The 27,253-nt window shown below is 44.5% G+C and overlaps 1 protein-coding gene across 1 annotated transcript in view; it reads right to left on the minus strand.

Annotated features, from left to right (window-relative positions):
- Nucleotides 1–14,189: 14,189 nt before the first annotated feature.
- LOC8051576 (glutamate receptor ionotropic, NMDA 2B) overlaps nucleotides 14,190–27,253 on the minus strand; it is a 46,366-nt gene continuing 33,302 nt past the window's right edge. The window contains exons 12-14 of the mRNA XM_042294831.1: nucleotides 24,924–25,182; nucleotides 22,438–22,601; nucleotides 14,190–21,743 (exon numbers count right to left, since the gene is read on the minus strand). Coding sequence (XP_042150765.1) covers nucleotides 21,599–21,743; nucleotides 22,438–22,601; nucleotides 24,924–25,182 — 568 coding nt within the window. The 3' untranslated portion in view covers nucleotides 14,190–21,598. The remainder of the gene's footprint in view (nucleotides 21,744–22,437; nucleotides 22,602–24,923; nucleotides 25,183–27,253) is intronic.

Consider the following 27,253-nt stretch of genomic DNA (forward strand, 5'->3'; position numbering starts at 1 on the left):
GTACGAATTCCCAATTTCCGGCTATTATAAAACATACGAATTGGCATAGCCTGAAACACACTGCGGGCGAGCCAATAGCAAACCCTGAGAACTTTATTCGGAATCAACAGCATTCAATGTTCCTAAACATTCCTCGAAATACATTTGATCAGAAAGAAAGTATGACTCAAAAAAGCGGCTAAAAAACTATAGACAGTGGATACAAAAGTGGATACATTTTCTTTCTAATATCTATAGCACCTACACACTATTTTTCATGGGAATTCTGTAGAAAGTGGACGAATACTTTTGAAAAGGGCCGTGATACACATTTACAGGAAATAAGGGAAACAAATTTTTCGAGTGCAAGCTGCACCGCTCAATTAATACGCACTTTCTGTTTCTGATTTGGCAACCACCTCCGTTAATACACTATTAACAGTTAAACTTGTCTAGTTGCTTTAAAGCAACTGAAGAGTGTAACCAAACATTGTCCAGGTTCCGGTTAAGACATCAAACATGCCAACACAAGTGTATTCTGCAAAACATTTTTTAAACCCATTTGTGGCCACTCTGAGCAATGCCAAAACAACCCAGACTTGAAAGTGTGTGATATAAGACAGCACACACTCCTCAAACATGCGCCACGCTTTCTATTACGGCAAGAAAGCAATTTTCTAGTTGCTGAATGGCAAATTAAATTATATTGAATTCCCGAAGAGCGTTCCAGGCACGTTATATGCTTTAAGCACAAGAAGTACTGGTGAGGCCTGGCCAAGCTGTCAGACTCTTCCCTCGGCGGCTGAGAACAGCCACAGCTGTGGGTTGTCGGTTCAAGGAAATGCTTGATCCAATAGTCCCTAACGTAACAAGTGGACGAGTCATCAAATATGTTAAACCTGATGTCTGATCTCAGCTCAGAAATATCGTCGAGTGGCGGGAAGTTATCGATTGGAAGACATTTCACATTGTCTACAATTGAACTTTCAAGATGCAAAAATATTGGCAACTTTTTCAAGAGGTCAGACTTGCCAGCCTCTACGTTTCCATTGTTCGACAGTTTGAACAGTTTCTGTACCCCTATCTGTTTCCGTCCTGAGGTGAACTGATACACCTTTGGGTTTGTATTGCAGCCCTGCATTTGTTATAGAGCTCCAAAAATGTTCTCAAGTGGGTCTTGCTGCACGCGTGGTGTAAGTAAGAACTTAAAGTCATGGCTATTTGAAAGCTCCTCCCAGAGCAGGAGGACATTCTTTGTAGTAACGTGCCACCCTATGATGGTTTGTGACTGCATCCTACTTTCGAACTTCCATGCTGAAATCGATCCGAGTTGCAGGTGAAGGAAATCAAATACCTCAGATTCTCCTTTCAGAATGGCATGACGCAACTTCTGCCCTGTCTTCTTGAATTGTGAGCTACTATTTAGAAAGCTGTCCATTCTATCGCAGAAGTAGGCTGTAGCCATGGCTTCCTCAGGAAGCGCCTGGGCATAAACAATGAATAGGATTGCAAGACAGACTAAGGCACTCATTACCTGTGCGGCACGTTTTACTTTCATGTTATTGAAAGGGTTTTGAAAAATCTGTCTCTCAGTAAGTTTCGGAGTCAATCGCAACCTCATCTCATAGGTAGAACGATAAAGTTTAACAATATGGGACCACGCAATGACCTCATTTCCAATGCCAAATTTGTGTGCTTGTTGATTGGTCCTGTTGTTTTGATAAGGTGCGGAAGATCAAAGATAAAGTAAACATATTCGTTTTCAACTTCAAAAAACACGGCTTACCCACAGCCACACCAAGTCGGTTGGCCAATCTTACGTTTGGAGCCCCCTGATCACAAACCAGAGACTGTACTGTAAAGCCAGTCTTAAGCTCTTGCAATGAGAGTAATGAGGAGACAGCGGATGGCAAAGAACGGTGTTGAAGTTTGCACCCCCTGGAAGTTCCAGAGAGCACAACACAACAACCAAGAATCTATCTGAAACACCGTTCGACACTGTCATTTGTAAATCCATGGACCATGTCGTTCGCAGAGTGATAAGTCAAGTCCCTTTTAAAAGAAATATGATCAAAAATCAATGTGCACTCACGATTGCAGCCCGACAGCCCGACGGAAACAACAGCGCGAGAAGCTCAAGCCGCTCGGCTCCACAAACTCACGCCGAGCATGCAAGCACGCGGGCAGTCATGCGTCACTTTGTTTGATGCAAAGCCGACCGAACACGCTGCAGCAGAAAGCACGAACGGACGGTAACGAGCAGAGGCCATGCAGAATGATGCTGAGGCGACGGCGTGCAGGCAAACAGGCACACGACAGGCCGTGGCAGGCGCCATTGCTCACGTGATTTTCGTGACGTGTTAAATTACAAATATTTATTCGTTTCAGTACCTTAAATTAGTCTAAAGCATAAAAATTTCAAAAATGATTACTTCTCACGGTGAGAATTCTAACTAATTTTAACCAAATTACAGAAAAGCGCCACGTAGCGGAGGGCATTAAACGCACTATCTGGGCCGCGAATTGGCTTCTGTGTACTCCCCTCTTTACGTTCACTATATTACTCTATGCACAGGGGGCGAAGAGTCTCTTTGAACAACGGACGCCATCGAGCCCAGGCAAGTGTGTGGCGACCGGATCTAGAGTAACCGCGGGAACGAGGCCTGGGGGGCCCTCTTTGTGTTTAGCTTTGGGCTTAACGTGCGTTTGTAAATATTTGTGTAATGTCGTGTCTATTTGTAGTTTAGACTGAGTGTTTTGTAGCGTTGTGTTTTATGTACCAATAAACGGGGAGCGGAATCCCGCTCCCGTGAAAGAACCAGGCTGGACCCGGGTTGTTGACGGACCACGTGGGAACTGGCGAATCGGCGGCGGTGCGCGATTCCCTACAGTGTCAAACGCATTCGCTGATTATTTCGAATCTGTTTACTCTTCAAACGCCAGATGATAGTAACAAGTATAATGATAACCTCTCGATTACGTCCTTTCAAAACGCTGAAATCGAGATTGAGATAAAAAGACTAAAACCCAAGCTATCAATGGCTTTTGGCCGCATCCCAAGCTTTATTTTTAAAGGTTGTTCCTCAAGCTTTACGTCAATATTAACTCATATATTCAATTTGTCTCTGTCAAGTTTTACTCTTACCGAGTTTTGGAAAAATTCGGTCATTGTGCATGTTCTCAATGGTGGCAAGACCGTTGACGTAAAGAATTACAGACCGGTATTATTGCTCTGTGCTTTTACGAAAGTTTTGAAATCATTCTGTTTGAACAATTGTCACAATTTTTTTTAAATGTAAGATTAGCATTTAACAACATGGTTTCTTCTCTGGCAGGTCTGAAGAGACCAATCTAGTGTCATTTTTAGACTTTGTTTCGCCAATTGCCGATCAGCGTGGGCACGTGGACGCCCTATACTTTGATCTGTCTAAGGCGTTCGACTTGGCGAATCATTCAATTCTTGCACATAAATTGGGGACATATGAAGTAAATAACCAGTTTTGCAATTTGTTTTCAGACTATCTGATAGAAAGAAAAAAACTTCTTTCGAATATTAGGGATTCATTCTAAACCTTATCTGTCTTTTTCTGCTGTACCCCAGCGGTCTATACTAGGGACAATTTTATTCCATGTTTTTATAAATGATCCGGGCTCTTGTGTCCGCCATTCCCATATCTTGAAATATGCTGACGACATCAAATTGTTTAGGCAGGTGTCATCCATCTATGACTGTGAAATGCTATTCGAGGATGTTAATGCTGTGCATCATTGGTGTTGCAGCGATCTGTTAGTGCTAAATATTAAGAGAACTGTAATTATGTCTTTTTCCAAGAAATTGGAAATCATAAGTTTTTGTTGATATCTTGAGAACCTCCCTCTGCGTAAGGTTGAATGCACAAGAGATTTAGGAGTATGTATTGATTCATCATTGCCATTTAAAGAACCGGTTTCTAACATTACAAATGATGCCTGTCGGACGCTATAGATGTTATTTCGAGAATAACGAGTGAATTCCCGTTGTGAGCTTGTATATTTATTTTGTATTTTTCATTGGTACGTAGGTACGTAGCAAGATTGAATCTAGTTCTGTTTGGAATTGTATGCGGTGGGCAAGTTCGTCAGCTTCTTGCGCAGGGGTTTCGATGACGTCAGAACAACGAGCTCTGATTGGCTGGAGTGGAAAGGTAGTGGGTCGTCGAGACCCACTGTCTGAGCGTCGTCTGCTCCTTTGCAACATCGTCAGCTACTCAACAGCTGCCTTACCTTTACGAGCGAGCTGTGCTTCACCTACAGAGAGGACAGACGAAATAACTCGAGCGGTACGATGTGTTCGTGTCTAACACCCAGCATACGCGTATCAAGGAGCGAAGCCAAAGGACTCACGGGCCTGGTGGCCGACGCGCCCAGGTTCGTTTGCTAAGAACAACCGAGAACGAGGGTGGTTAGCGTCCGCAAGTTCCCACCTTTTGTGTGCGGCGTCGAGCGTATCGCGGAAGTTATGTCGTAGACTTGTTGACACCAAGAAGTAATTATTGTTTTTATTTTGGCGAAATTTTATGGAAACTTATTTTTCTATGCCCTGTTAATTATACGGACGAACACTTGCTGGGGGTGGGGGGGGGGGGGGGGTAATCCGATGGACTTGAATTAGCCCTTTGAATTTGCTCAAGTCACTTTTTCCTAAGCTTACTGTCTTGACAGACAGGGTTAAAAAAATGAAAGCCGTTTACAACTCCCTGTAACGCCGAATTAGAGCGCAGCTCTTGAGGAGGAGGAGGAAGGGTACTGAGAGCCACGTGTTCTCGGGGGGGAGGGGGGGGTCACGTGACCTGGGGGTGTGGCCACGTGACTCCTGAGGTCACATGACCTTGGTGGTGGGGTCACGTGGACCCCCAGTGAAATTTTTCTGCTAGACCTATCAGGGTAATGTTTCTGCTAGATTTAGCGGGGAAAATTTTCCGCTAGAATTAGGGGTGAAATTTTTCCGCTAGATTTAGGGGTGAAATTTTTCCGCTAGATTTAGCGGGGAAATTTTTCCGCTAGATTTAGCAGGGAATTTTTTCCGCTAGATTTAGCGGGGAAATTTACCCATAATGCACCACGCGGTTTAGCCGACGGCGACGGCGACGCCGCTCAAGCCGGAAACGGGCGCCTAAAAGCTGCGCTCTACAACACGCTGCTTCCTTCAGTGCAGCGTGCGTGCGGCCCCGGACATATCTGGGCATCACAGACCTGTTATTGCTCTGTTTCGTGCGGCTAGGAGCCGCTTGTCCCTCTAAGAAAGGTGCAACGTGCAGATAATCACGCACCTATGTAATAGGCTAGAGTTTCGTTCGTTATCGGAATTGCCCAGACAAATAGCTCCACCAACTAAGAACGGACATGCAGCACCATCCACCGAATCAAGAAAGAGCTCTCAATCTGTCAACCCTTCCAGAAATTGAAAATGCGGCACACCGTCGTGAATGCGCCCACCACATCCGAAGACGCAGTACGTTTTCATTTTCCCTGGTAACACTGCCTCTTGGACAGCGCCTGATCGGAGCCGACCTCTAAATCACACAGGAAAGAAGCGGAACGTTCTTTTCTCTTCTGTTTAACCAGCAACCACGCGAAGGACTCACGGCTACAGCACGTCCGCCATTGCCGACGCAGAGATGTTTACATCCGCGACCCCCCCCCCCCCCCCCCCCCCAAACCCGAGGAGGCGGAGCTTAGTATAACCTCCTCTCCCACACACAAGACCGAAATGCGCCCACTTGCAAGGCGCATTGGTAGTGCAAACCAGGTATAAATCGAAAACGTGCAGAGACGTTTCTTTCGTATTATTAATGATCGCTACATTAACCGCAGTGTTTATTATTAGTACAAAAGGGTTTTACGACGATGTGGTTGTACTACACTAGGCTCGAGAAGACTTGAGCACGGTGTAATGTTCTTGTATGAATGGGTGCATGGTCGCATTGATCGTTGAACCCTCACATCAGCTATTAATATATGTATGTACCGCAAGTGCTCGTGAGGGTAAGTCCCACTTTTTCAATTAAAAAAAAACAACCTTTCCAGTCCCATGAACCGCATCCATCATTTTTAAAACACGTTCAGTACAACCAGCATCAACATTTTCAACTAAAGTTTTCATACTAGATATTATTTGTTGCAAGTGCCGTGCATTTTTTGTGCTCCTTTTCACTATGTGCATCATTACTTAGGCTACTCGCCTTTTATGAGCGCGGAAATAAACAAATAAATGAGTTGAATAAATGAAAACTAACGACCACCGGTAAAAAAAAAAATGCTGACGCTGGAAGTTCACTCTTTATCTCAGTCTTCTCTCCATCCAGCAAGACGTGGGTGCATTTGGAAGCAACACAAAATAATTTATAAGTTAATAAATGGGCGATGTAGATACCTCTGGGATGGATTAAACATTTAGTTATGAGTTATATGAATAGACCTCATAAGAATCTGGAGTTGGGCAAGTTTGCTAGTGCGACTCACTATCCTGGTCATTACACTCGTAGCTATTGAGAAATGTGGTCGATGTCACTGATCTCTACTTGGGCTGGATGGCGCTTAGCCAAACTCCGAGCCGGGCGGGAGTGAAGCCACCGGAAGTTTGATGCATGTCCCGGAAGTCGAGTGTCCGCTGGGAATTACAGTGTTTTTAGTTAATCTTTTGGTTTACGCTTTCTTGCATTTCTACGTAGGTTTTAATCCCGTTTAGCATTCAGTCTTGAGGCATTTGAACATGTCGAATGTACACTTCAATTTCGAAATACTCGCACGTCAATTCACTTCCTAGATGACTTCTCGGGCCTGCATGAGCTGTTATTGCGCGACAAGTAGGGTCTCTTGAGATAACAAAAGCAAATCCAACGCCTTATACATTGTTAAAACTAACGCGCGGAAGAGCTGGAAAGCATGCCAAGCGCTCACTTTCGGTGTCTTCATACCTGTTTTCGATGCACCATCCAGCGCCCCAGCAGAAATCAGGGGTCGATGTATGTCGAGACATTCCCATTTCAGCGGTTCCCTACTAAACAATTTTGTTTTATAGCTCTGTGCTTTGTGCACCTTGTGTTGAAGCATTTCGAGCAAGCTAACATAACGTTTTTTTTTTTTTTTTTTTGTTTTTTTTTAGTTCAAGCGATGGGTTAAGACGACGGGCATAAAATGTTTTATTTATATGTTATCTTAACCTTCTTTAAAAATAATTTCATAAAATTGATTTTTTTTTCTTCAAATTACTCGATTAAGAAGAGTGAGATGGGCGTTTCCAGGTCAGACAGTACAATGACTGTCCGGGTCATATTTTTTTATATTTCTGTAATAAATACATATGGAAGCAATATTCTTGGGAGGATTATTGAGCTATACATGAACGCCGTAGCTATATTTTTCCCAGCGATATAACCCTTGGAAGTTCAAGGCGTAGACATTGACAAGATTTCACTATGGTCATTTACACAGCCGCCAATGTCGCACCAAAGCAGGAACGTAATTAATTTATTTTATTTATTGTATAGAGTATTTACAACATCCACTCCAAATATCAAAAATCACGATTATATAGTTCTATGCAAAAAAAAAAAAGAGAAACACGTAAAAAACACGTTTTAAAAACTCTCACAATTTATTTACCAACAAAAACTTTATGCAAAACGTCCCAAAATATATCAATGTGCATCTTGAAGTGCAGCTTACGAATATATATATATATGATATTTGCTTAGCCATCATTGCAGCTTGTATATTCATTCAGAAACATAAGTCCTTTTTCTAAAAGTAGCAAAATTACACGTCAATATTTAAAAACAAAACTACCTCTTTTATTTATTTTAAGCTCTCCTTAACTCCTTGCAGTAACTTGGACTAACTTGTGATGACAAAATATTGAGTAGCATGTGACCTCCAATTGAGAAAAGCGACAACCTTCCCTGAAATTCAGCTAGCTTGTCTTCGTTTTAAGGGCTTTGCTGCAGAACGTCATTTCAAAAAAGGTATTCTCTAGAACCGACAAAGTGTGTACAGCGGTGCTCTCTATTGCAGAGCGTAGCAAATCGTCATAACTTAAACCCATGGGAGTAGGAAGAATAAAAAAATAACGGACCACACAACAGAAAACCTCAAGAACAGCTGAGTTTATTCGACCATACCAAAACAAGAAAACTTTAAGAAAACAGAACATGGTGTCGCAAAGATTTCACCAGACGTGGCTTGACAGGCTAAATCCTGCAACACTAGATACCTTTGCGACAACGAGCATCCGCCGCCAAGCATCCGCAAAGATCAACTTCCAATTCTCTGGGTGACGATTATGATGCTTCCTAACCAGCTCGTTTGCGTGCGTTCACATTTCAGAAAGTCCAACTGCCCCGAGCTTTGTTTTATCTTTCTGTTTCCTTGGGTTTCCAGGCCTCCCCCCCCCCCCCCCCCCTGCCCTTTCCTCTCCTGTTATTTTCTAAGGAATATCGGCGACGCCACTGCTGCCGGCAGTTGCGAACAGTATAAATGGCAGACTGCTTTGGTACCCAAACGCGCACACAAGAAAGGTCAGTCACCGCGTAAACAAAGCAAGGGAACTCTTCTTTGACATCTTCCCTCCAAATGCTGATGTGAAAGTTTCTGAATGCCTCTCGCAAGTGTCCAAACTTTTGGTTTGCGTGGTGAAACCAAAACAGCAAGAAAACGTCCTTGTAATTACCAACTTACATCTGTATTCCATCTACGTTACGTTACAAGTCGATACTTTTAAATGGTAAGCGGTGTTCTCTTGTTTTCCACCTCACGATGTTGAACACCAAGATTGTGAACCCCCAGATGCCACTTCCCCCGCTTTGTTTACGCGGTGACTGACCTTCCTTGCGTGCGCGCTTAAGTTTCGAAGCAATCTTCCATTCCGAATGTTCCAACTGCCGGAAACAGTGGCGTCCGCCGACACACCTTTGGAAATAGGAGGGGGGAGGGAGCTTAGGATGCATTATAAATAACCAGAAAGATGAAACAAAGTTTGGGACAGTACGACTTACTGAGGATTAAACGCATGCAAACGAGATGGTTAGGAAACATTATAATCTAACACCCTGATATTAGGAAGTTCATCTGACGCAGATTATCTTTGCGGGTGCTTGGCGGTGGATCCTCGTTGTGGGAAGCGTGTATAACGTTGTAGAGATTGAGCCTCTCAAGCCACGTCTGGTCAAACCTTCGCGACGTCATGTTCAGTTTCCTTAATGTTTTCTTGTTTGGTGTGGCCGATTAGATTCAGCTCTTCTTGGGATTTGCTGCTGTCAGGTCCCTTTCTTCATTCTTTCTAGTCCCACGGTTTTAAGTAATGACGACTTTCTACGCCTGCAGTAGAGCAGCACCGTTTTACACACTTTATTAGTTCTAGAGAATATTTCTTCGGAGCCGATGGCGTGCGGCAAAGCCCCTATAACGAAGACAAGCTACCTCAATTTCAGTGAAGGTTTGTTGTCGCTTTTCTCAATTGGACGTCATTTGCTTCTTAATATTTTGCCATCAGAAGTTAGTTGAAGTCACTGCAAAGTGTTAAGGAGAGTTTAAGAAAAAGATGGAGGTTTTTTTTTAAGTATTGACGTGGAATTATTTTACTTTTAGAAAAATTACTTAAGTTTCTGAATTAATAAAGAATCTACAATAATGGATAAGCGCTGCATTTCAAGAAACATATTTTGATATATTTTGCGACGTTTTGCATAAACTTGTTTGTTGGTAAATATTTTGTAAATATGTCTTTAAAACGTGTTTATTTTACGTGTATCGTAATGTTTTGTTGCATACAAATATCTAATTTCAATTTTTAGTATTTTGTGTGCATGTTGTAAATTGTCTATAAAATAAATGAATTTCTTTTTAACCATGTGCCTGCTTTGGTGTGTGACATTGGCGGCTGTGCAAATTACCATAGTAAAATCCCAGCAATGTCCACGTCTCGAGCTTCTTAATTTTATATCGCTGAGAAAAAGTCAGTATTGGCGTTCACATATCGCTAAATGCTTCTCTCAAGAACATGGCTTTCACATATATTACAGAAACACCAAAACTATAAGCCGGTCAGTCATTGCACCATCTGACGTGGAAATAGCCAGATGCAAGCGTTTCGGTTTCCTTTTTATTTAAGCGCTCAAAAGCTCCTTTTAGATAAATATATCTAGTTTACTCATTTCTTCAAATAAAACAATGCCCCAGCCTTGCGATCCTATTCAGACTCGTAAAAACCCTCTATTACGAAATCGTATTGAACTATTTCCGGCGTCGCTGTGCAACTGGCCATTAGAAAGGTACTATACTCGCCGGTCCCCAGTTTGAATACGTAACTACGTCATCGATCCGGATATGTGCACCTTCTTCTCTGAGCCACAATAATGCAGTGTCACAAAAAAGAGACAATTCACAAGGCAAGCGTTTGTTTTTATTTCATCTCTGACCCTTGAGCCGGAGACAGGCAGTAATGCAGCGCTAATAAAACAGTAGTGAGCGGTTGTCGTGCCTATTGAGGGTGACCGAGATGCACGAGATGCAGTTTGCTCGCCAGTACCTCAAACTACAAGCCGCGAACGCACATCGAACGTTTGTACATCCCACGTACCTGCACGCACACTGAATACGGCGTGCCATATGTGTGTATATAGTATATATTTATATATATATGTATACGTGTATATAGATATCTCTATGCAGGTGCAACGTATCCACCCACAGGTATGTCTCCATTGAGCTTCTGGTGTGTCTGTGTTTCTTTCTCTATGTCGTGTCGTCGGGTTGGCCGCCATGCGATGATGCCTCCACTTACGGTCTCAAGGGCTACTCCAACAACGCGGGTATAGGCTCTGAATGGAATATATATTAAAGTTCTAGATGAAGACATGCTTGACCGATATACAGCAATTCATGTATATAACGTAGCGGTGGCTGCGGAGTGGCACATTAGCAGCTGCTGTTCCCTTCAAAACACGGGCTCATGCACAAGCGCAGGGCCCAGAGTTGCTGTGGGCAGCCGGGCTTGTTTATAGACATCGAGTTGGCCTATTCTAACCAAAACCCAAACATCTGATCACAGTATCACACAAACATTACATGTTTTATGCTGAGTCACCGGCAGCCCGCCACGAATTTTTGCACTATTAATTAATAGGTGAACAACTCTTAGAGTCGAGAACAAACCTTCGACGAAACCAACCAGAGAAATCTCATTTCTAACTAACGACATGGAAGTAGTGCTACAAAGCTTGGCGCATTCATATAGAATAGTGCTGTAGAGTGAGCGACGAATCTGTGCTGTAATTACTTTCAGCAAAGCCAGACTTACAAAATCATCGGGTGGACTGGAAACGGGAGAGGTACGAATACCCTTTTAGTGTGAACTTGAAAAGGGGGAGGGGGGGGGGGGGGGGGAGGTGCACGATAATTGACGTTGATCACGGAGGTCGAGTTTGGGAATTCAGAGTATAATATTAGGATTGGGCTTTCTCGTCGGGCTGCTACCCCATTCTAAGAAAATGTGTCTGATGTCCCCTTTTTTTGGAGAACGCGGAGACCGCCAATTTTTGTGTATAATAAAACAATTCCAGCGAATGAAGAAGCACAGAATACGATCAGACAATGAGCCAATGAAGCGTCACGCTCGATGTACCTCGCTTTTTCGGGATCTCATCGTATTTTGAGTTCTTTCGTTCTGTGGAAATTGTTTTATTATTAGCCGTGATCGGCTTCCTTCGTGTTCTGCACTAAAGGTAACTCATTTACGTTTTTTGAGAGTGCACCAAGAAAAAGGCTTTCTCTCTTTTTCCGATTTTCAACTGCCGACTGGCCTTTGAGCAGGAAACAACATTCAATATCACAAACGTTTGTGACAAGACAACAAGATAACAGACAATGACAAACTGCAAAGCCTAAGACGTCGTAGCTTTTGTTTTGAGCCTTTGCAAAAAAGATGTCGTTCCTTTCTTCGTGCTCGTGCATGCTTGCTATTTCAAGTCCCGTTGAAAAGTTGGAGTAGCCCTCCTCACGAAAAAGCAAAAAAGAAAACAAATTCACGTTCACATTCTCGGATAAGGCAGCAAGCTATGCTGTCCCAGATAACCTATCGACGGATTTATCCGCCTACTTATTTAACTACGAAGCGCGTATACGTCTCAAGAGAATCACCGCGTCGGATGCAGCAGCTTTACGATGATTGCACTATATCTGTGCTACTTTGGTGGCTGCTAGGCATCCTGAAAGCAGGATCGTACAGTGCTAATCACACTTGTCTATAACGCGCGAGCGTGCGGCTTTCTCCGGGGAGCGCTAGACTGGTGGCATTCGCGGAACCTAAGCTAGTCACGTGGTGCGACATGGAACGGCCCGCTCAAGGGGTGTCCTGCCCACTCTATCAGCTTGATAAGCGACAAAAGTAAAGTGCTTTATGATATAATTTTGTTTTTTGATGACGACATCGTTGATACGCCTTCATGCTTTAGTTTGTTTATTGTTCGAGCAATGATATTTGTAAAAAGCGTGCGAGCAGCCTTCCGTGTTCGCCGCCAGCTGATAGAGTGGGCAGGACACCCCTCGAGCGGGCCGTTTCATGTTGCGCCACGTGACTAGCTTAGTTTCCGCGAACGCCACCAGTCTAGCGCTCCCCGGAGAAAGCCGCACGCTCGCGCGTTATAGACAAGTGTGATTAGCACTGTACATAACGCCGTACTGGCCCACGTTTGAGCACACCGTGTGGCCGAGCTAACTCGTATATCAGGGAAGCGTCCATAGGAATGAAGGGCCACTCCAGCCAAACAAGATAATTCTTTCTGTTTAGTTTGATCACGAGACATAAAACACTGGAAGGTCTCTCGATGAACCTTTTAGCTTGTATCTAATGAACAATGTAAGAGAATCGTAATAGGGAAGGTGGCGTATTTCGTCGTACCTTCTCCAGAAGCATTCTGGGACGCCACATCACAGATATGACGTCAAAAACAGATTTCACAAACGTCCCACTTTCTTGAGTTGAGTTGAGTCGTTTGAGTTGCCGTAGCAAATACCTTACTGCGAGCACAGCTTTCTCCGCGACTATCCAATGGCCTCGGTGCCGACAACTTTTGCGTAGTTGGAACGACTAGACGCGCGTAGTCTCGGGGTTTCTTCCTCTGACTTGGGAGGGATGAATGCCGCCATCTACTGTCATGGAAACCACTCGAGACAGCGGAGACATACTTCTCCGGTGTCTCGGCAAGTTCGATATATCGGTGAGTTGGCGGCAACCCTCTCCCTCGGCGTAGCGTGACAACGTGAACAGCCAACACCTCCTAGAAGAGAAGGCCGTAGCGCTCCGAAGGGTTACGTCGCGATGTCGGAGAAGGAAGTCCATAGCGCAACTACGTGAAAAATATTTCTGGCATCGACGTGAAAAAAACGTTTCTTGTCGAGCGGCGCGGGGTGTTCGTGAGCGTTTATCCGACACTAATATATGTTTTCAAAGCGGAGTATTGTACAATTTATTATATATATAATATAAACATATTATACAACGTGATACCAACGTTAAAAGTACCAATTTTATATTTATGATTATCCCCGTAACCGCGGGACTACGTGCAATCCCGCAGATGCCCACACGTTTCGAATGAACCGGTCCGCTGCGACGTTTTCTTTCCTTGTACGAGAACAAATTTACGTTGTGTGTGAGCTGCTGCCTGTCTAAAAAGGAACGCTGAGACTTTTAGAAGGGAAGGGAACCGAAAGAAATCCAGTCATCGCCGCAGGGAGCGCACGCAAGAGATCGGTCGACGATGTTAAGCCTCCCACACTGCTGCCGTTGCTCTTTCATGTGTGTGTGTGTGTGTGTTTATGTGTGTGTGTGTGTGTGTGTGTGTGGTTTTGATCCTTACCGTCGTTTCTTGGTCGTCACCGCAGACTCGGGTAGTTTTTTTTTTGTGTTCGCTTGATGCAATGGCATTTACGTGGATTCGCGGAACAAGTCCTGCTAAGGTTTGAATGGCATGTGTGGCAACTAGTCAACGATGACACTGGTCGATTATCGATCGACCTCTCTTTCGACAGAGAGAGACTTAAAGTTCGTGTTCAAATGCTTTCGTCGCGGACATTGTGGGACGTATGGATACGATCGACAGGTGGAAAACAACTTATTTACGGGCTTTCTTGGTCATGTGGGACGCGAGTAAAGTGTTGCATTCAAATTTTTTTTTAATTTTTTTTTTTTTTTTGTGAGATATAGCATTTTTTTGTAGTTATCCACGTGCGGTTGCGTCGACATTTGTAAATATGCGTGGTAATATTCTAGTTTTCACTAGGAAGCAGTTTGTGTGATTATACAAAGTACGTTGTTTGGGCTCATGTGTTTATTTATTCTAATGTTATTTTATTGCCTTTACCGCTTTTATACTAGAATCTTAACTGTATTAAGGTAAAAGTATTATTGTGTACAAAATAATATATTTTGTTCTAAAGCAGCTCGAGCCCATAGGGAGAAGCAAATTAGTTGACCGTAAATAGTAAGTTTACTAAACTTACTATTTACGGTCAACTAATTTGCTTTGCCCTATGGGCTCGAGCTGCCTTGGAACAAAATATCTTACTTTGTTCTGCCACACGGAAAAGTTAATATATCTTCATTAAATGATATGAGACTTAATCAGCTCGCGGTCTTGAGTGATTATACGAGCGTCGCAAGATGATTTATCGACCCCATAATGTCATTCGATTGAAATTAGATTATTTTTGCCATGTGGCCGGTGTATGATGCAAGAATTCAGTGACTGCACGCGATAACATCGCTTACATGATCGTGAGTGGCACTTGTTCGCGTTCGCTACGTCTACCTGATTTTTAACTCTGATCTGTTTTGCTGGGTCCAATCACTGCGTGTCTCGCCATTTTGTCGAAGTATTTCTGTGTAAATTATGCATTCCTAGAGCAATAATTGCATGGCCCAATTTTTTCTCGTATACACCTACCTCGTACCATTTCATACCGATTATTTAGCGGTGTAATATTTTGCCCGTGTAATAACACATTTTCGAGACCCGCTGCTATGTGTAGCTTTCATTTTAGCTAACAAGACACGCGTATGTGACTAAAAACGCGTTACGACGGTCGATCCACGCGCGTTGCCTTCGCTTCGACGCGCGCCCCGATGGCCTTCCTTCGCGACGTCACGAACAGAGCGCTACGGCCTTTTCTTCTAGGAGGTGCTGGAAAAGCGCGACGCGTATGTGTCCTCTGGGACGCGGAGTTTTCCCTCCTCTAGGGTAGGATTTAGCGCTGTAGGCATGCTGTCTAATGCAAATCAGCAGAGTAGAATGTATCTTCCTAGCAAAGCATTTGACCGTCATGAGAATTCCCTTCCGTGATGAAAGGTGAAGGATACGTGTTAAGTGTCTCGTGATTCGGATGTAAGGGTTTTATAAACCAGACGGTGTGTGAGGAAACGTAAACGTGATGCGCGAAATTTCCAACTTCGGAGTGTTGTCAAATCAAATTTGGGAAATTTACGTGCCTGACCAATCAAGAGTATTTCGCACGGCCCAGCGGAGGAGGGAAGCTTAATTTGAACCACCTGGTCTTCTTTTGGCGTGCAACTGAAATCTCAGTTTTATGGTGCCATTGCGGAGTAAGCCTCCGTCAGATTTCGGGCACCTCGGCGATCATTCATATCCATCAACTGGGGATCTGTAGGCCGACGCTTTGCATCCGAGCAACCGTGGCAGCTCTGAGTGAGATGTTGATACTGAATTTTAACTTGAGCCCTTCCAGGTCCCTCTGAGATCTTTAAAATTATAACTTTTCTTGATTTCAAGACTATGACGCGCAATACCTTGTTGTTTTCCGACTGGAGTGGCCCTGTGAGGTTTCTGTTTCCACGGTAATTCGTCAATCGGAGAGTAGCTAACGTTGTCACTGCAGTTGCTAGTTCTGTGCAATGGTCTGTGCAGCAGGTAGGCATTTTAGAGTGGCCAACTATAGGCACTCGAGTACCGTTACCAACATAAAGAAAATTTTTGTATCCTTCTGTAAATATGGCATCGGACATTCCGGCTGAGCAGCTCCACCGTTAATGGTCCGATGATAGTCTGACGCGCTAAACACGAAACAAGAAAAATAAACTATTCCTGAAAGCGAACGCTACTGTAACCGCTTCCTGCGGCGGCGGCAGACAATGAAAGACTCCATGTACGTGTTGTATTGTTTCTCTTGAATCCGAACGGCTCTATCTCTAAAACTAGGGTTTCTGAGCAAGTGGAATTCGAAGACTACGAAGTGAAAGTAACCAGTCAATTTCATCTGAGCTTCTTTTCTCTCTGGTACGTTCGCAGGCTGCTTGAACGCTGAACACCACGATTACAATAATTGCACAACTACAGTCCGGCATTACTTTCTTATCTAGACTTTACAAGACCTTGCCTTTCAAAACTTAGGCGAGTGCTTCATAAATCTTCATTCTTCTCCACCGCAGTGACCGTTACCCACTAGCAAATGTGCACTTTGTCTGGTCGTCACTTAACATTCGTTTACTAAGCGTAGGTTGTGTAAAAGGAAGACCGTTTTGAATCGGGTATTTGTGTCTATCCAACTCCCAATATTTTAAGGTCTGTGTTTCGGGCGAGAACAAAAAGTACCGTGAGTGTTTTTGTTAGTGATTCAAATAAACTTTATAAAAAGCCTCAAATAAAAACAAACTTCTGGCTAAGGACCAGATTTTTTTATGAAAATGTCTTCTGCTATTCCAATAGACTTGTACGCAATGGTGGGATACTCAAAAAGAATGCGCTAAAATAAACACCACCACGTGCCAGCCATGACCTTGAATCGCTCTTCGGGCCAATCACGGAAGACAGTAACCATGACAAGATTTGCGACGTCAGCAGAATTTTGCAGTGCGCAACAGCGTTGGTAGCGGAATATTTGCGTTTCGTGGAGGAACAGTGGCTGGCGGTAATGCGTGTGTGGGATGGGCTTCCGACGCATTCTTAACTTGTATCTGTCTAGTTACACGAGCATTGTCACTGCCATCTCTTATTGAGCAAACGACAGTTAACTCAATTGCAATAGACCGCAATCAAACTGCAGTATTAACTGTCATTCAGCCGCTATTGAAAGTATGGTCAAACTGAGCTCGCTTACCTCAGTTGACTTGAATAGACCTTGTTAATTGTGTTCAAAATTGCGTCGTCCGCGGCATCGCCATCAATTGTCAGGGGTAGCGAAGCATTTACTGTTTTGGAATAGTGAAATGACATCTAAAAAGGATTGTAAAACAAATATTGTTCGATAGGCCATGTTTAGGGGTCTGATCTGCCGGTAAAACGATCTCGGCAGGTGACGGAACGAGCAGAGTTGGAGCTCTTCAGACACAGCCATTGACTGAGATTGATGGCAACGTGGCTTTTCTAGTGTTACTCTTGCTTTCATTCATTTTCTGCGCTTTCGATTCAATTTTTTGTACGGCAAAGATTTGCAGGACGTAATAAACACTTATCAACAAAAATCTGGTTCTCTGATTTATCTAGCTCAATAGTTAAAACACGTCGCACGAGGCTCGATTTTGTTTTTCATTCAACTGGAGCCAAAACAGCCTCGTAGGATCATCTTCCTTCAGATGAGTGTAATCCTAGTTTGTGGTAGCCATCTTCCTTTGCTCCGTGTAACTAGGGCGTTAGTCCGGAAGATTCGGAATATTTTAGGTGAATTGCGGCTAATATGCGAGGCCCCCGGAAGAGTTCTTTCAGACTTCTTACCAGCATTTGTTTCCTCTGTGAATTGTTGTCTTAGTAACGAGCGAATTGATCGAGAGAAAAAAAGGGTTTATTGGCTTAACCGAGCATAATAATGCTGGCTTGCTATCTCTTATATGGCAAGTGGAAAGGATGCCAAAGAAAAAACAGATTTGTGTTAAAAAGAGAGAAAAAAACTCATAAGATAACGCCATTGAATAAAATGAATGTCCCACATAACAGGAGTCACACATAAAATTAAAGTCAAGCATTAACGAAGTCACATGAAATGAAAGTCATGCCGGAAATGAAAGTCAAGTATAAAACAAAACTCACGCATAAATGAAAGGTCACATAAAATAAAAAAATACCTATGAGATAAAAATTCCATACAAGGAAAGACGCACCTAAAATAAAACTAAAGAAATTTGAAAACAAACCCGCCTAAGAGGAAAAAAGACAACTGGTAATAGGATTTGTCTTTTTTTTTTTTTTGTCTCTTCGGCTTTAGGATGTTCTGTCTAGGCTTAATGTCTTTGAAAATTTCGTTGATTCACTGGCGACCACTTTTAGCTTCTTGGGAGGTTTGTGTTCTGTTGTAATAGTATGCTTTGTGCAAACAATGCACTGCCTCTTGATCCTGTGCATATAGTTCGTTCAAACGCTTTAGGCGTTACATGTGTCTAATCTAGCAATCCAAAATAAAATAAATTTTTTAGTCTGAAATAAATAAATAAATTATTGATATGCAGTCATCCATACTCCTAGCAAGGCCTTGCAACTTCCTCAGGTTGTGTAACAATTTCTGTTTGTGAAAAAAAAAGACACAAATTTCACTCGTAGGCTTGTTAAATTAAACACGCAGGGACACCAAAAGGGAGATCCTATGGGGGTCAATAATTTTTTGTGCACTCAAATATTTTTTTTTACAGACCTCAAAGTCTGCTTTCCACTTCTGCCTCGCATTTAGAAAGAGCTGACGAGACTTCCGCTTGTCGCTACGAAAAATGTACTTTCATTTCTTCAAATGCGTAACCATTACTGATTTCCTGAACTTCGATCTGCATTTCTTACGCTAAGCAAATTAACCCTTCGGTCTTCCGACTTCGTTGGTCAGCCGTGTCATAGGTTTCCGTTTCAGACAAACTGAACATTTTCTTGTAGTTGTACCACCGGCCTCAAAGCCTGTGTATTACACTGCCTTGGTTTTCAACTTTTTCATGTGTAAGTCACACCACAACGGGTTTTATTCACGTTCCATGCGGGCTTTCTTAACCAGCTGTCATTAAAACCAGTCGATTGTCATAATAGGGCGTCTAGCATAAAAGCATCGTCCTAGGGAAGTGACATCTCTGACTTCGCGTCGTCATTTTTGACGGCTGTTTGACGCGGTATGAAACCTCGGGCATTTGATTGTGGCGAACCTCTACTTAATTGCTGAAGCCTCTAAAACCGATCACTGTTTTTTTATATATATATATATATTTTAGCTGCGTCTACTAAACGCTCGTGCCAATGACGAATTTAATTTGTTAGTGGCCAAATAAATACTCTGGCTCACTGGTGAACGCCGTGCCTGAACTCCTAGGCGACTGTAATGAACATGCGATGGTGTAGTACCGGTGGTTATAGCTTTCTAATCACTTCAGTAATGGTTACCCTAAGTGTGGTTCATTTCTTTATCTCGGGAGAGAAAGCTGACGGAGTGTAAGAGTAAAATTACTCTACGGTGATTTTTATATGTGACATCCTCGTGTCAGACGTAAAGTCTCCCGATACTGCAAACCACTTTTTGCAAGTTAAGACGACGCTTACCGGTCAACGGAGCACGACTCGTGGCCCAAACGGCGTCTTTTAGTTCATTCCGCAACCGTGTGCCTCTGTTTTCTTCCTCAAACCTGCACTGTCGTGCCTTCTCGGCGTCAAACATTCTATACTTTATTAAGAAGCACCTAGCGCGTCCCTTATCTAGGAACTTTGATTACACGCTGTTTCGCGTTGATTCCAACCGAAGACGACGCTCTGATTCGGTGCAAAGTGTGAAAAGTGGTGTGAAAAGTGCATCATCAGGAGGCTGGTTGCCTCTGTGGGGGTTGAAATAGAGCCTAAACAAATCACACGCAGAGAAAAGAGCGCTGCATTGCAGCACACTCGCTGTGCGTGATTTGTTTAACCGCTGATTACAAACCTCCCATGAGGACGAGTGCCATGACAATGCACTTTTGCTGCCATTTGATTGGCTGCATCGGATTCTAGGCGTTGGCTTCGGTCGGACTTCATGTGATACGAAGTATAGGTGTGCTTTGCTTCGCCACGCACGATATGGTATAGTTCTGATGGCGAAACACGTAAGATGGAACGTGCACGTCATCCCAAGCAGGCTCGACATTTTAAAACATTCAGAGTTGGAAAAGCGTTCAGCGTTCAGAATGTGGTTAGCGCTCAAGCTGCAGCAGGCACCTGTCCCCTTTTTGTTCGGATACGAGAATCAATCAGATGCCGAGTACGCACCACTATGTAATTGTGATCCTCAGCCGGCTGGGCAATTCATTGTTCCGAACGACAAGGGCGATCCAACCTTCACTCTCCGAGAGTGTACGGTTGTGTGCGTGCCTTTGTTCTAGCGCGTTCATACGTGAGCGGGAGTACCGACAATGGTTTCCTACGACAATTACGCCATTATTGAGCAGTCACAAACATAAACTCGTCCAGTCAAAAAAAAAAAAGAAAGCGGATTTGATGAAGCGAGGGGAAGACGACACAAGTCGTAACCGCGAGTGACTGTAGCGACCTGCCCCTCATTATGCCGGAGCGTTTATGCTGAGAAAGCTTAGCCAATGGGCAGAGCCTGTGGCACGCGGAACGATCCGGCTACACTCTAAAAAAAGTCTGTGCGTCTACTTTCACGCACATCACTCAAAGAGCCAATCACCGCAACTTACGGAGGCAGCTCAGCGAATGACGATGCGGAAACATATGTTTAGACCAAAAAACCCAGTCTGAGTTGTGACATTAAGCAATGCCAAACGTCACGCTTGCATTGCTTAATGTCACAACTCAGACTACGTTTTTTGGTCTAAACATATGTTTCCGCATCGTCATTCGCCGAGCTGCCCCTGTAAGTTGCGGTGATTGGCTCTCCGAGTGTTGTGCGGGAAAGCAGACGCACGGGCCTTTTTTTAGAGTGTACTTGACAACACAAGATAGAGACGGCAGTGGTTTGCCCAGCAACACAAGATGGCGAATGGAACATACCGTTGCCCAGACTCTCAGCCATGGTTGCTAGACTCAATTTTCAAAAGATGACAGAGCTATTCTAGCGTACACCTTACCAGCTCTAATCACAAGTATGGAAAATGCCGAGTAACTAGACTGTGAACGCATGCGTTGTGTCTGATATTTCGCAGAACTACTGCACACGTTTACAACATGTTCCAAGGGCCAGTTAACAAACATGGCGGCCTGCAGAAGTAGATTAATGGAATAGTCGATAAACGGCTGTGTTATGTGTACTTTCCATTCGCGATCTTAAGCGGCCCCTCATGTTCACCGCACATTGCTTACTTTAACGCAAACGAGCGAGGCGTTATTATTAGCATCAGCGTCATCAAACTAATATTTGTTCATCTCGAGTGACCACCATTCCGCAGAGGAACCCTCCCAGTACAAACGGCTCTAGTGCGTCCGCATTTACGACCCCGAGCGGCGGTTATAGGCCACACACGTCTCTAACCAACATTGCGGCTGCCCCACCACGAGGCATAATCGCACGGCAAAGGGGGAAGGGGACGACGGGGGGAGGGAGGGGGTGGGGTCATGTGTGACGCAGTGTGGGTATAGATGGCTGCTGATGGGTGGGTGCGGTTGGAATGCCGACGCCATCATAAGACCGTCTCCTTCTCGGTGATCTCTCGGGGCATCGGGTGGGACATGATGACGGCAGGGCTCCGCAGTTCGGTTGACGACACGCGGTTGTTGGTCAGGTCCCGGGGGCGCAGGAGCTCCTGGACCGTTGTCGACGACGGTCTGCGCAGAGAAAGGGCGACCTTGAGCGGGTCTCGCGAAGACAGGGAGACACAAGGATAAAATATTGAGCGATAGCTTTATATGGAAAATTCTCCTCGGGCCTTTCCTCCTCTGTAAGTCTGGCCGCATGATGGTGCAACATCAGGCGACGTCATAAAGTCATAAGTTATTAATCGGATGACGTCGGCAAGGTTCCGTGACGTCACAGGGTTGTGTGACTTGAAAATGTCACGTGGCATCAATTTTCGCGCAAAATCTGTCGAGAAAATGTATCCGCTAGTTTCCGATAGAAAGTGCCGCACGTTAAAAACAGCCTCAAGAGTTATCGGACCTTCACTGTATTTAAGGGAATGTCTAATACCCGTTCCACACGGGCAACTCGAATGCCTATTACAACGAATGACATTTGAGCGGACGGCCGATCAGCGTGCGACACTCCGGGCGTGGCGCATTCCACGCGCGACAGATTGCGAGCTGATTTGCCGATCACACAAATGTCATTCGTTGTAAAGTTCCCTGTGTGGCACGGGTATTAGTCACGCGACTTTTTTTTCTGCCTCAGTCATGAATCACTAAATAATACCCGGGACGTACTAACATGAAGACAAATTCACAGGTCTCATTCACACACCGAGTAAGACCGATAGCATGACGTGAATTATGAAAAACTTGATAAGGCACGGAGTTTACTCGCCTTTCCATGCCAAGCTGCGCCTCCAGCTGGCTGACCCTAAGGCGGGCGATGTCCAGTTGGTGACGAACCTTCCAGAGCTGGTTGTCGCAGGCCGGGTCCCGGCACCGCCGTCGCATCCGGGCTTCGTACACGGCTTCGCGGAAGCTCAGGGATTTGCCCATGCTCTGCGCATGGTGATGCCGCGGATGCGTGACCAATGTTATTTTTGGTCGTAACCACGGCTTCTTCTGTCGCGTTTGATATATTTATTTTAAGACAACAAAGCACTGGCGGCCAGAGGAAAAAGATATGCATAGTTCTATTGGGTTAAGCAAACGGCAGACTCTGCCTAAATATTAAGCATACCCTGTGGACATTCTTTGGTCCGTTTTAGCCGATTGGTAAAAGAATGACATATATGTGAGCAAAACGACAAAGGTGCTTAACATTCCCTCGCTCAGCGTGTACTGTCGTGAGTGCCTTTGTTTCAGTGCGTTTATACCTGAGTGGGAGTACCAACAATGGTTTCCTACAACAATTACGCCGTTATTTAGCAGTCAATAGCATAAACTCGTCCCATCAAAAAAAGAAAAAAAAAAAAACTGATTTGAGGACGTGAGGGAAAGATGACACAATAGCAGCCGTGAGTGATTGAACCAGCGTTTCCCTCATATTTCCCAGAGCCGTTTATGTTGAGAAAGCTTAGCCAACGAACAGAGCCTGTGGCACGCGGAACGAGCCGGCTGCTTGACAACGCAAGATGGAGACGGTAGTGGTCTGCCAAGCCACACAAGATGGCAACTGGAGCATACCATTCCTCAAGTTGCCAGACTGTCAGCCATGGGGGCTAGACTCGGTTTTTAAAAGATGGCCGCTGTTTTTCTTGATGGTGAGAGGTAATGGTTGCTCCTCCGTGGTAGGACATTTTATTAGTAGCATTTTTGAGAACTACTGAATGTAAAAAGGCTTACAATTTATGCTTTTTGAAGTAAAATTCTATAGAATGAATGTTTAAACAGCGGGATGCTAGTGCCGTATTTTTCGGGCAATAGTCCGCACCCGGTGTATAGCCCGCCGGGAACAATTTGGGTTGAAACTACAACGTATTTTTCTTATATTGTCCGCACTCGCTGCATAGTTCGCACCTAGTGCTTAGTCAACACCAAAAGCTTCTCATACACGGCATACCCTGAAAATGTCTGCTATTTCAGTTCACCAAGAAGCTGGTATTATACATAAATCACCATTAACAAAGTCTTTCATTCACAAAATCAGTCAAATCTTGGCATAATCAACGATCTTCAAAAACAGAAATCCTGTATACTCCGCACTCGTAGATAGTCCGCACTACCTAAAATTTAAACGTTTAAACATGTATAGTCCGAGGACTATAGCTTGGAAAATACGGTATGTCCCAAGGGACGTCTCATGTCTCCGCAGAAGATGAAACTTTTCGGCACTGCTGAACTACTGATGGCCTGAGATCGTTAATGTGAACAACGCGGCAGTGATAACACACACACAAAAAAAAAAGAAAAAAAAAAACACGCCGGCAAGATGCTTATTTAGATCGAAACGGGCAAAAGAGGCACTGGATTCTGGAGCACAAAATTTCGCTTCATGTGCTCCAAAACTCAGCTGCGTAAAAAAGAAAAAAAATTATTGTTATTGTTTTTTTTTTCTCAAATAAGCTTAAGAGATGGGCTAGCCGTTTTTCATTTACTTTTCAATCGACAGCTTTCTAATACATGGTTTGAGGGCTGAAGTGTACCAAAGCACCAAGTGCGAACTCGACATTTTTTTCATATTGCTGGTTTCGTTTAGGCAGCAACAGCAGTGGAAAAAAAAAAAAAAGAACAGTTTTCATTGTGCGTTTATTGCGGCAAGGCACTACTAAACTAAGTACAAGTGGCTGCATGTGTGACATTGGGTACCCGCCGGCTGTTCTAGTCAACTCTTAAGCGTGTTTCACATGCAGCGATTTTGGCCCTAAAGCGGCGCGATTTCTGCCGTCGCGGCGCTCGTGCCGCAGAATTGAGGGCCGCCCACACTAGCGAGAAAACGCGCGTGGCACGCCGATCGCGGCAAGTAACAAAATGTCGCCGAAGCACAGTCAGCGCCACGAGCGCGTGCAGACACACGCCCTTTATCTTGCCGCTTAACCGATTTATCGGCGCGCCGGGCGCGTTTTCTCGCTAGTGTGGGCGGCCCTTTGCTGGTGCTGGCCAGAGCGCCGCGACGGCAGAAATCGCGCCGCTCTAGGGCCAAAACCGCTGCATGTGAACTAGGCTTTATTCTATGAAAGAAATAGACCTCGATTGTGAAGTTTTTATGGGTTCATGATTTTACCATTTTCTCAGGAGTGTCTGGTTGGCCTGGAGCAAACGTTTCCATGTATTTCCTCGGAAATACACGGAATAAAATGAAACAAAATCTAGATTTAAGCTCCCGTTTTTACCACATTCTCTGGATTCCCGAATTAAGAAATTAAGAAAAGTCCTTCTCACCAGTGAGATGAGGGCGAGCCAGCGTCCGGAAGCGGCCCCTCGCCGGTTCCCCGCCGAGACCCTGGCCCGCAGGTATCTGAAGTAGATGTGTTCGAGGAAGAGCAGCAGCAGGGTAAGCAGCACGCCGCATCCGAGCAGAAGGAAGGCGCTCATGAACTGGTTCACGTCGAGCGGATTGCTCGCGTTGCGCTTGGGTTTGTCCGGCTTGCAGGCGCCCTGCAGCCAGAACCGCTGCAGGCGCTCCAGGTCACCGCGCTCCCTGTACGCAGGAGGGACCGATGTGACGGAAAAGAGAGGGGACAGAGGCGTCCTCAAGTCAGAGAACAGCCAACGCTATGAGCCTATGGGACCAATCATACAGCATCAAACGCATTGTCATTCGGTTCGTTATCTTTTATTACATGGTCTGCCAGCTGGTAGACAAACCAAGAGCGGTGGTTCCTGTTGACTTTCACGTTTAGCATGTGTCGAGGTTTGTACTTGTTTGAGCCCTCGATTGGGCTAGATGATTTTTTGTGCAACGTGGTATAGAAGCAATTCCCCCCTACTTTGCATCAGCTTAAGTAACTTCCCACGCAGCCGAAGATACGAGGCAATGGAATGAATAAAGCAGCGTGAGAAGCGCAAATCACTGAGACGTTTCTGTTTCCTATTGATTCAGCGATGATAGAACACGCTCAGAAACACGACGAACACCATAATGGTGCACGTTTGATGCTGTCTGATTTTTCCGATCAGCTTGTAGCGTAGGATGCGTGTGCACTTAAGGTGAAGCGAAGTACAGCTATACTTCATTTCACCTAAAGAAACGAAGTATAGCTATACTCAGTTTCACCAAGTCCAGACGCGCAGCCGACGCTACGAGCTGTTGGGAAGAATCGTACGGCGTCAAAAGGATACCATCGTGGTGTTAGCATGTTTCCGAGTGTGTTCTTTCACCGCTGAACCAAGCATAAACAGGAAAGGCCAAGTGATTTGCGCTTTTCACACTGCTCTGTTGGTCCCATTCACTCGTAACGTCGGTTGCGTCTGAACTTACGTTACAACGAAGTACAGAAAGCCGTGGCGCTAGATTTTATACATCACCCATCGGAGGCGACGCGGAGCACAAATTGGAGATCGGCGCGAGCTTTCGGCTGAGGCCTGTGCTTTATTAGTGAGAGCACGAGTTCCAGTCGAACGCTGGCGCAGCACTTGTGTCCAATCTGTACCCCTCGTAGGTCACGTACAAATTTTAGCCCTACTGTTTTGCTATCAAGATGTATTGCGACATCAGTTACCTTCGTCCGGACAGAATCAGAGGATCTCTCAAGTCGAACCAACGTTACTAGGTTAGCTCAGTTGAGGAACTATCCGTAGACACTGCTTCCTCGAGCAGTCCCCCGCTCTAGCCCCCCGGCCCGCCTCCCGTCGTTCGATGCGCCACCGTTTTGGCAACGGCTGCTGTGTTAACTACAGTGTACTCTATGGAACGGGTGTTTTGAAGCACATTGTCTAGTTGGCGTTTCACCGTATTCTATGAAACACACAGTTTTAAATAAAAAAAAATAAAATCCAAATGGCGCTTCAAACGAGGGGAGGCGGGCTGGAAGGGGTAAGAGGGGGTGCAATTTCACAACTGAGCAAATCTAGAAACGTTAGGGCGAAGAACTCCCGCTAATAGGAAGACTATCCTAGAAGCATTTTAAATCCGGATTTAGAAGCTCGAATGGTGCTTTTTAGAGCGTCCCTTAGCAATCGGAATAAAGTCGAGGGATTGTCATTCTGTTTTGGAATATGATGGTGCACTAATATTATTGTCATGTAATTTCTTCATCGGACAAACTGTTGCCTTTACTGGACTAAGTAGCAGCGCTCGTCCTTTCTACTCACTCTTCGTGTCCATGGCCATCGCGTCACTCCTTTTTAGATATATGCACAACTATCCCATCAGTTCGTTTTAGCACTAAAATAAAAGTACTAGAGCGACCGAAGAATCCGAAAGACATATTTAGGTTTCCAGCGCTGCAATTGTCCAGTAGGAGGAGGCGAATGGGCAATTGCAGTCTTGCATGCATTAAAGTTCCTTTCACGTAGCTTTACACATTAGCTATTACATTGGTAGAGTATTTCCTCTATTAGTTCTTTAACCACCTGCCCCGGACTAGAGGCACCCACTCATCTCCTCTGACACTTTTACCTCCCCTTTCCCCACCGCACATGTCACTTCTCTGATTATCAATAAATAAATATTCAACAACAACAACCACCTAAACCAAACGTTATAAAGCTGTTTTGAAAGAATTTTGACAATTTATTAATATCAGTAAACTAACGTCATTCAACGTGTC

The sequence above is a fragment of the Ixodes scapularis genome, unplaced genomic scaffold (genome assembly GCF_016920785.2).
Source record: "Ixodes scapularis isolate PalLabHiFi unplaced genomic scaffold, ASM1692078v2 PGA_scaffold6__148_contigs__length_123643588, whole genome shotgun sequence".
Classification (NCBI taxonomy): domain Eukaryota; kingdom Metazoa; phylum Arthropoda; class Arachnida; order Ixodida; family Ixodidae; genus Ixodes; species Ixodes scapularis.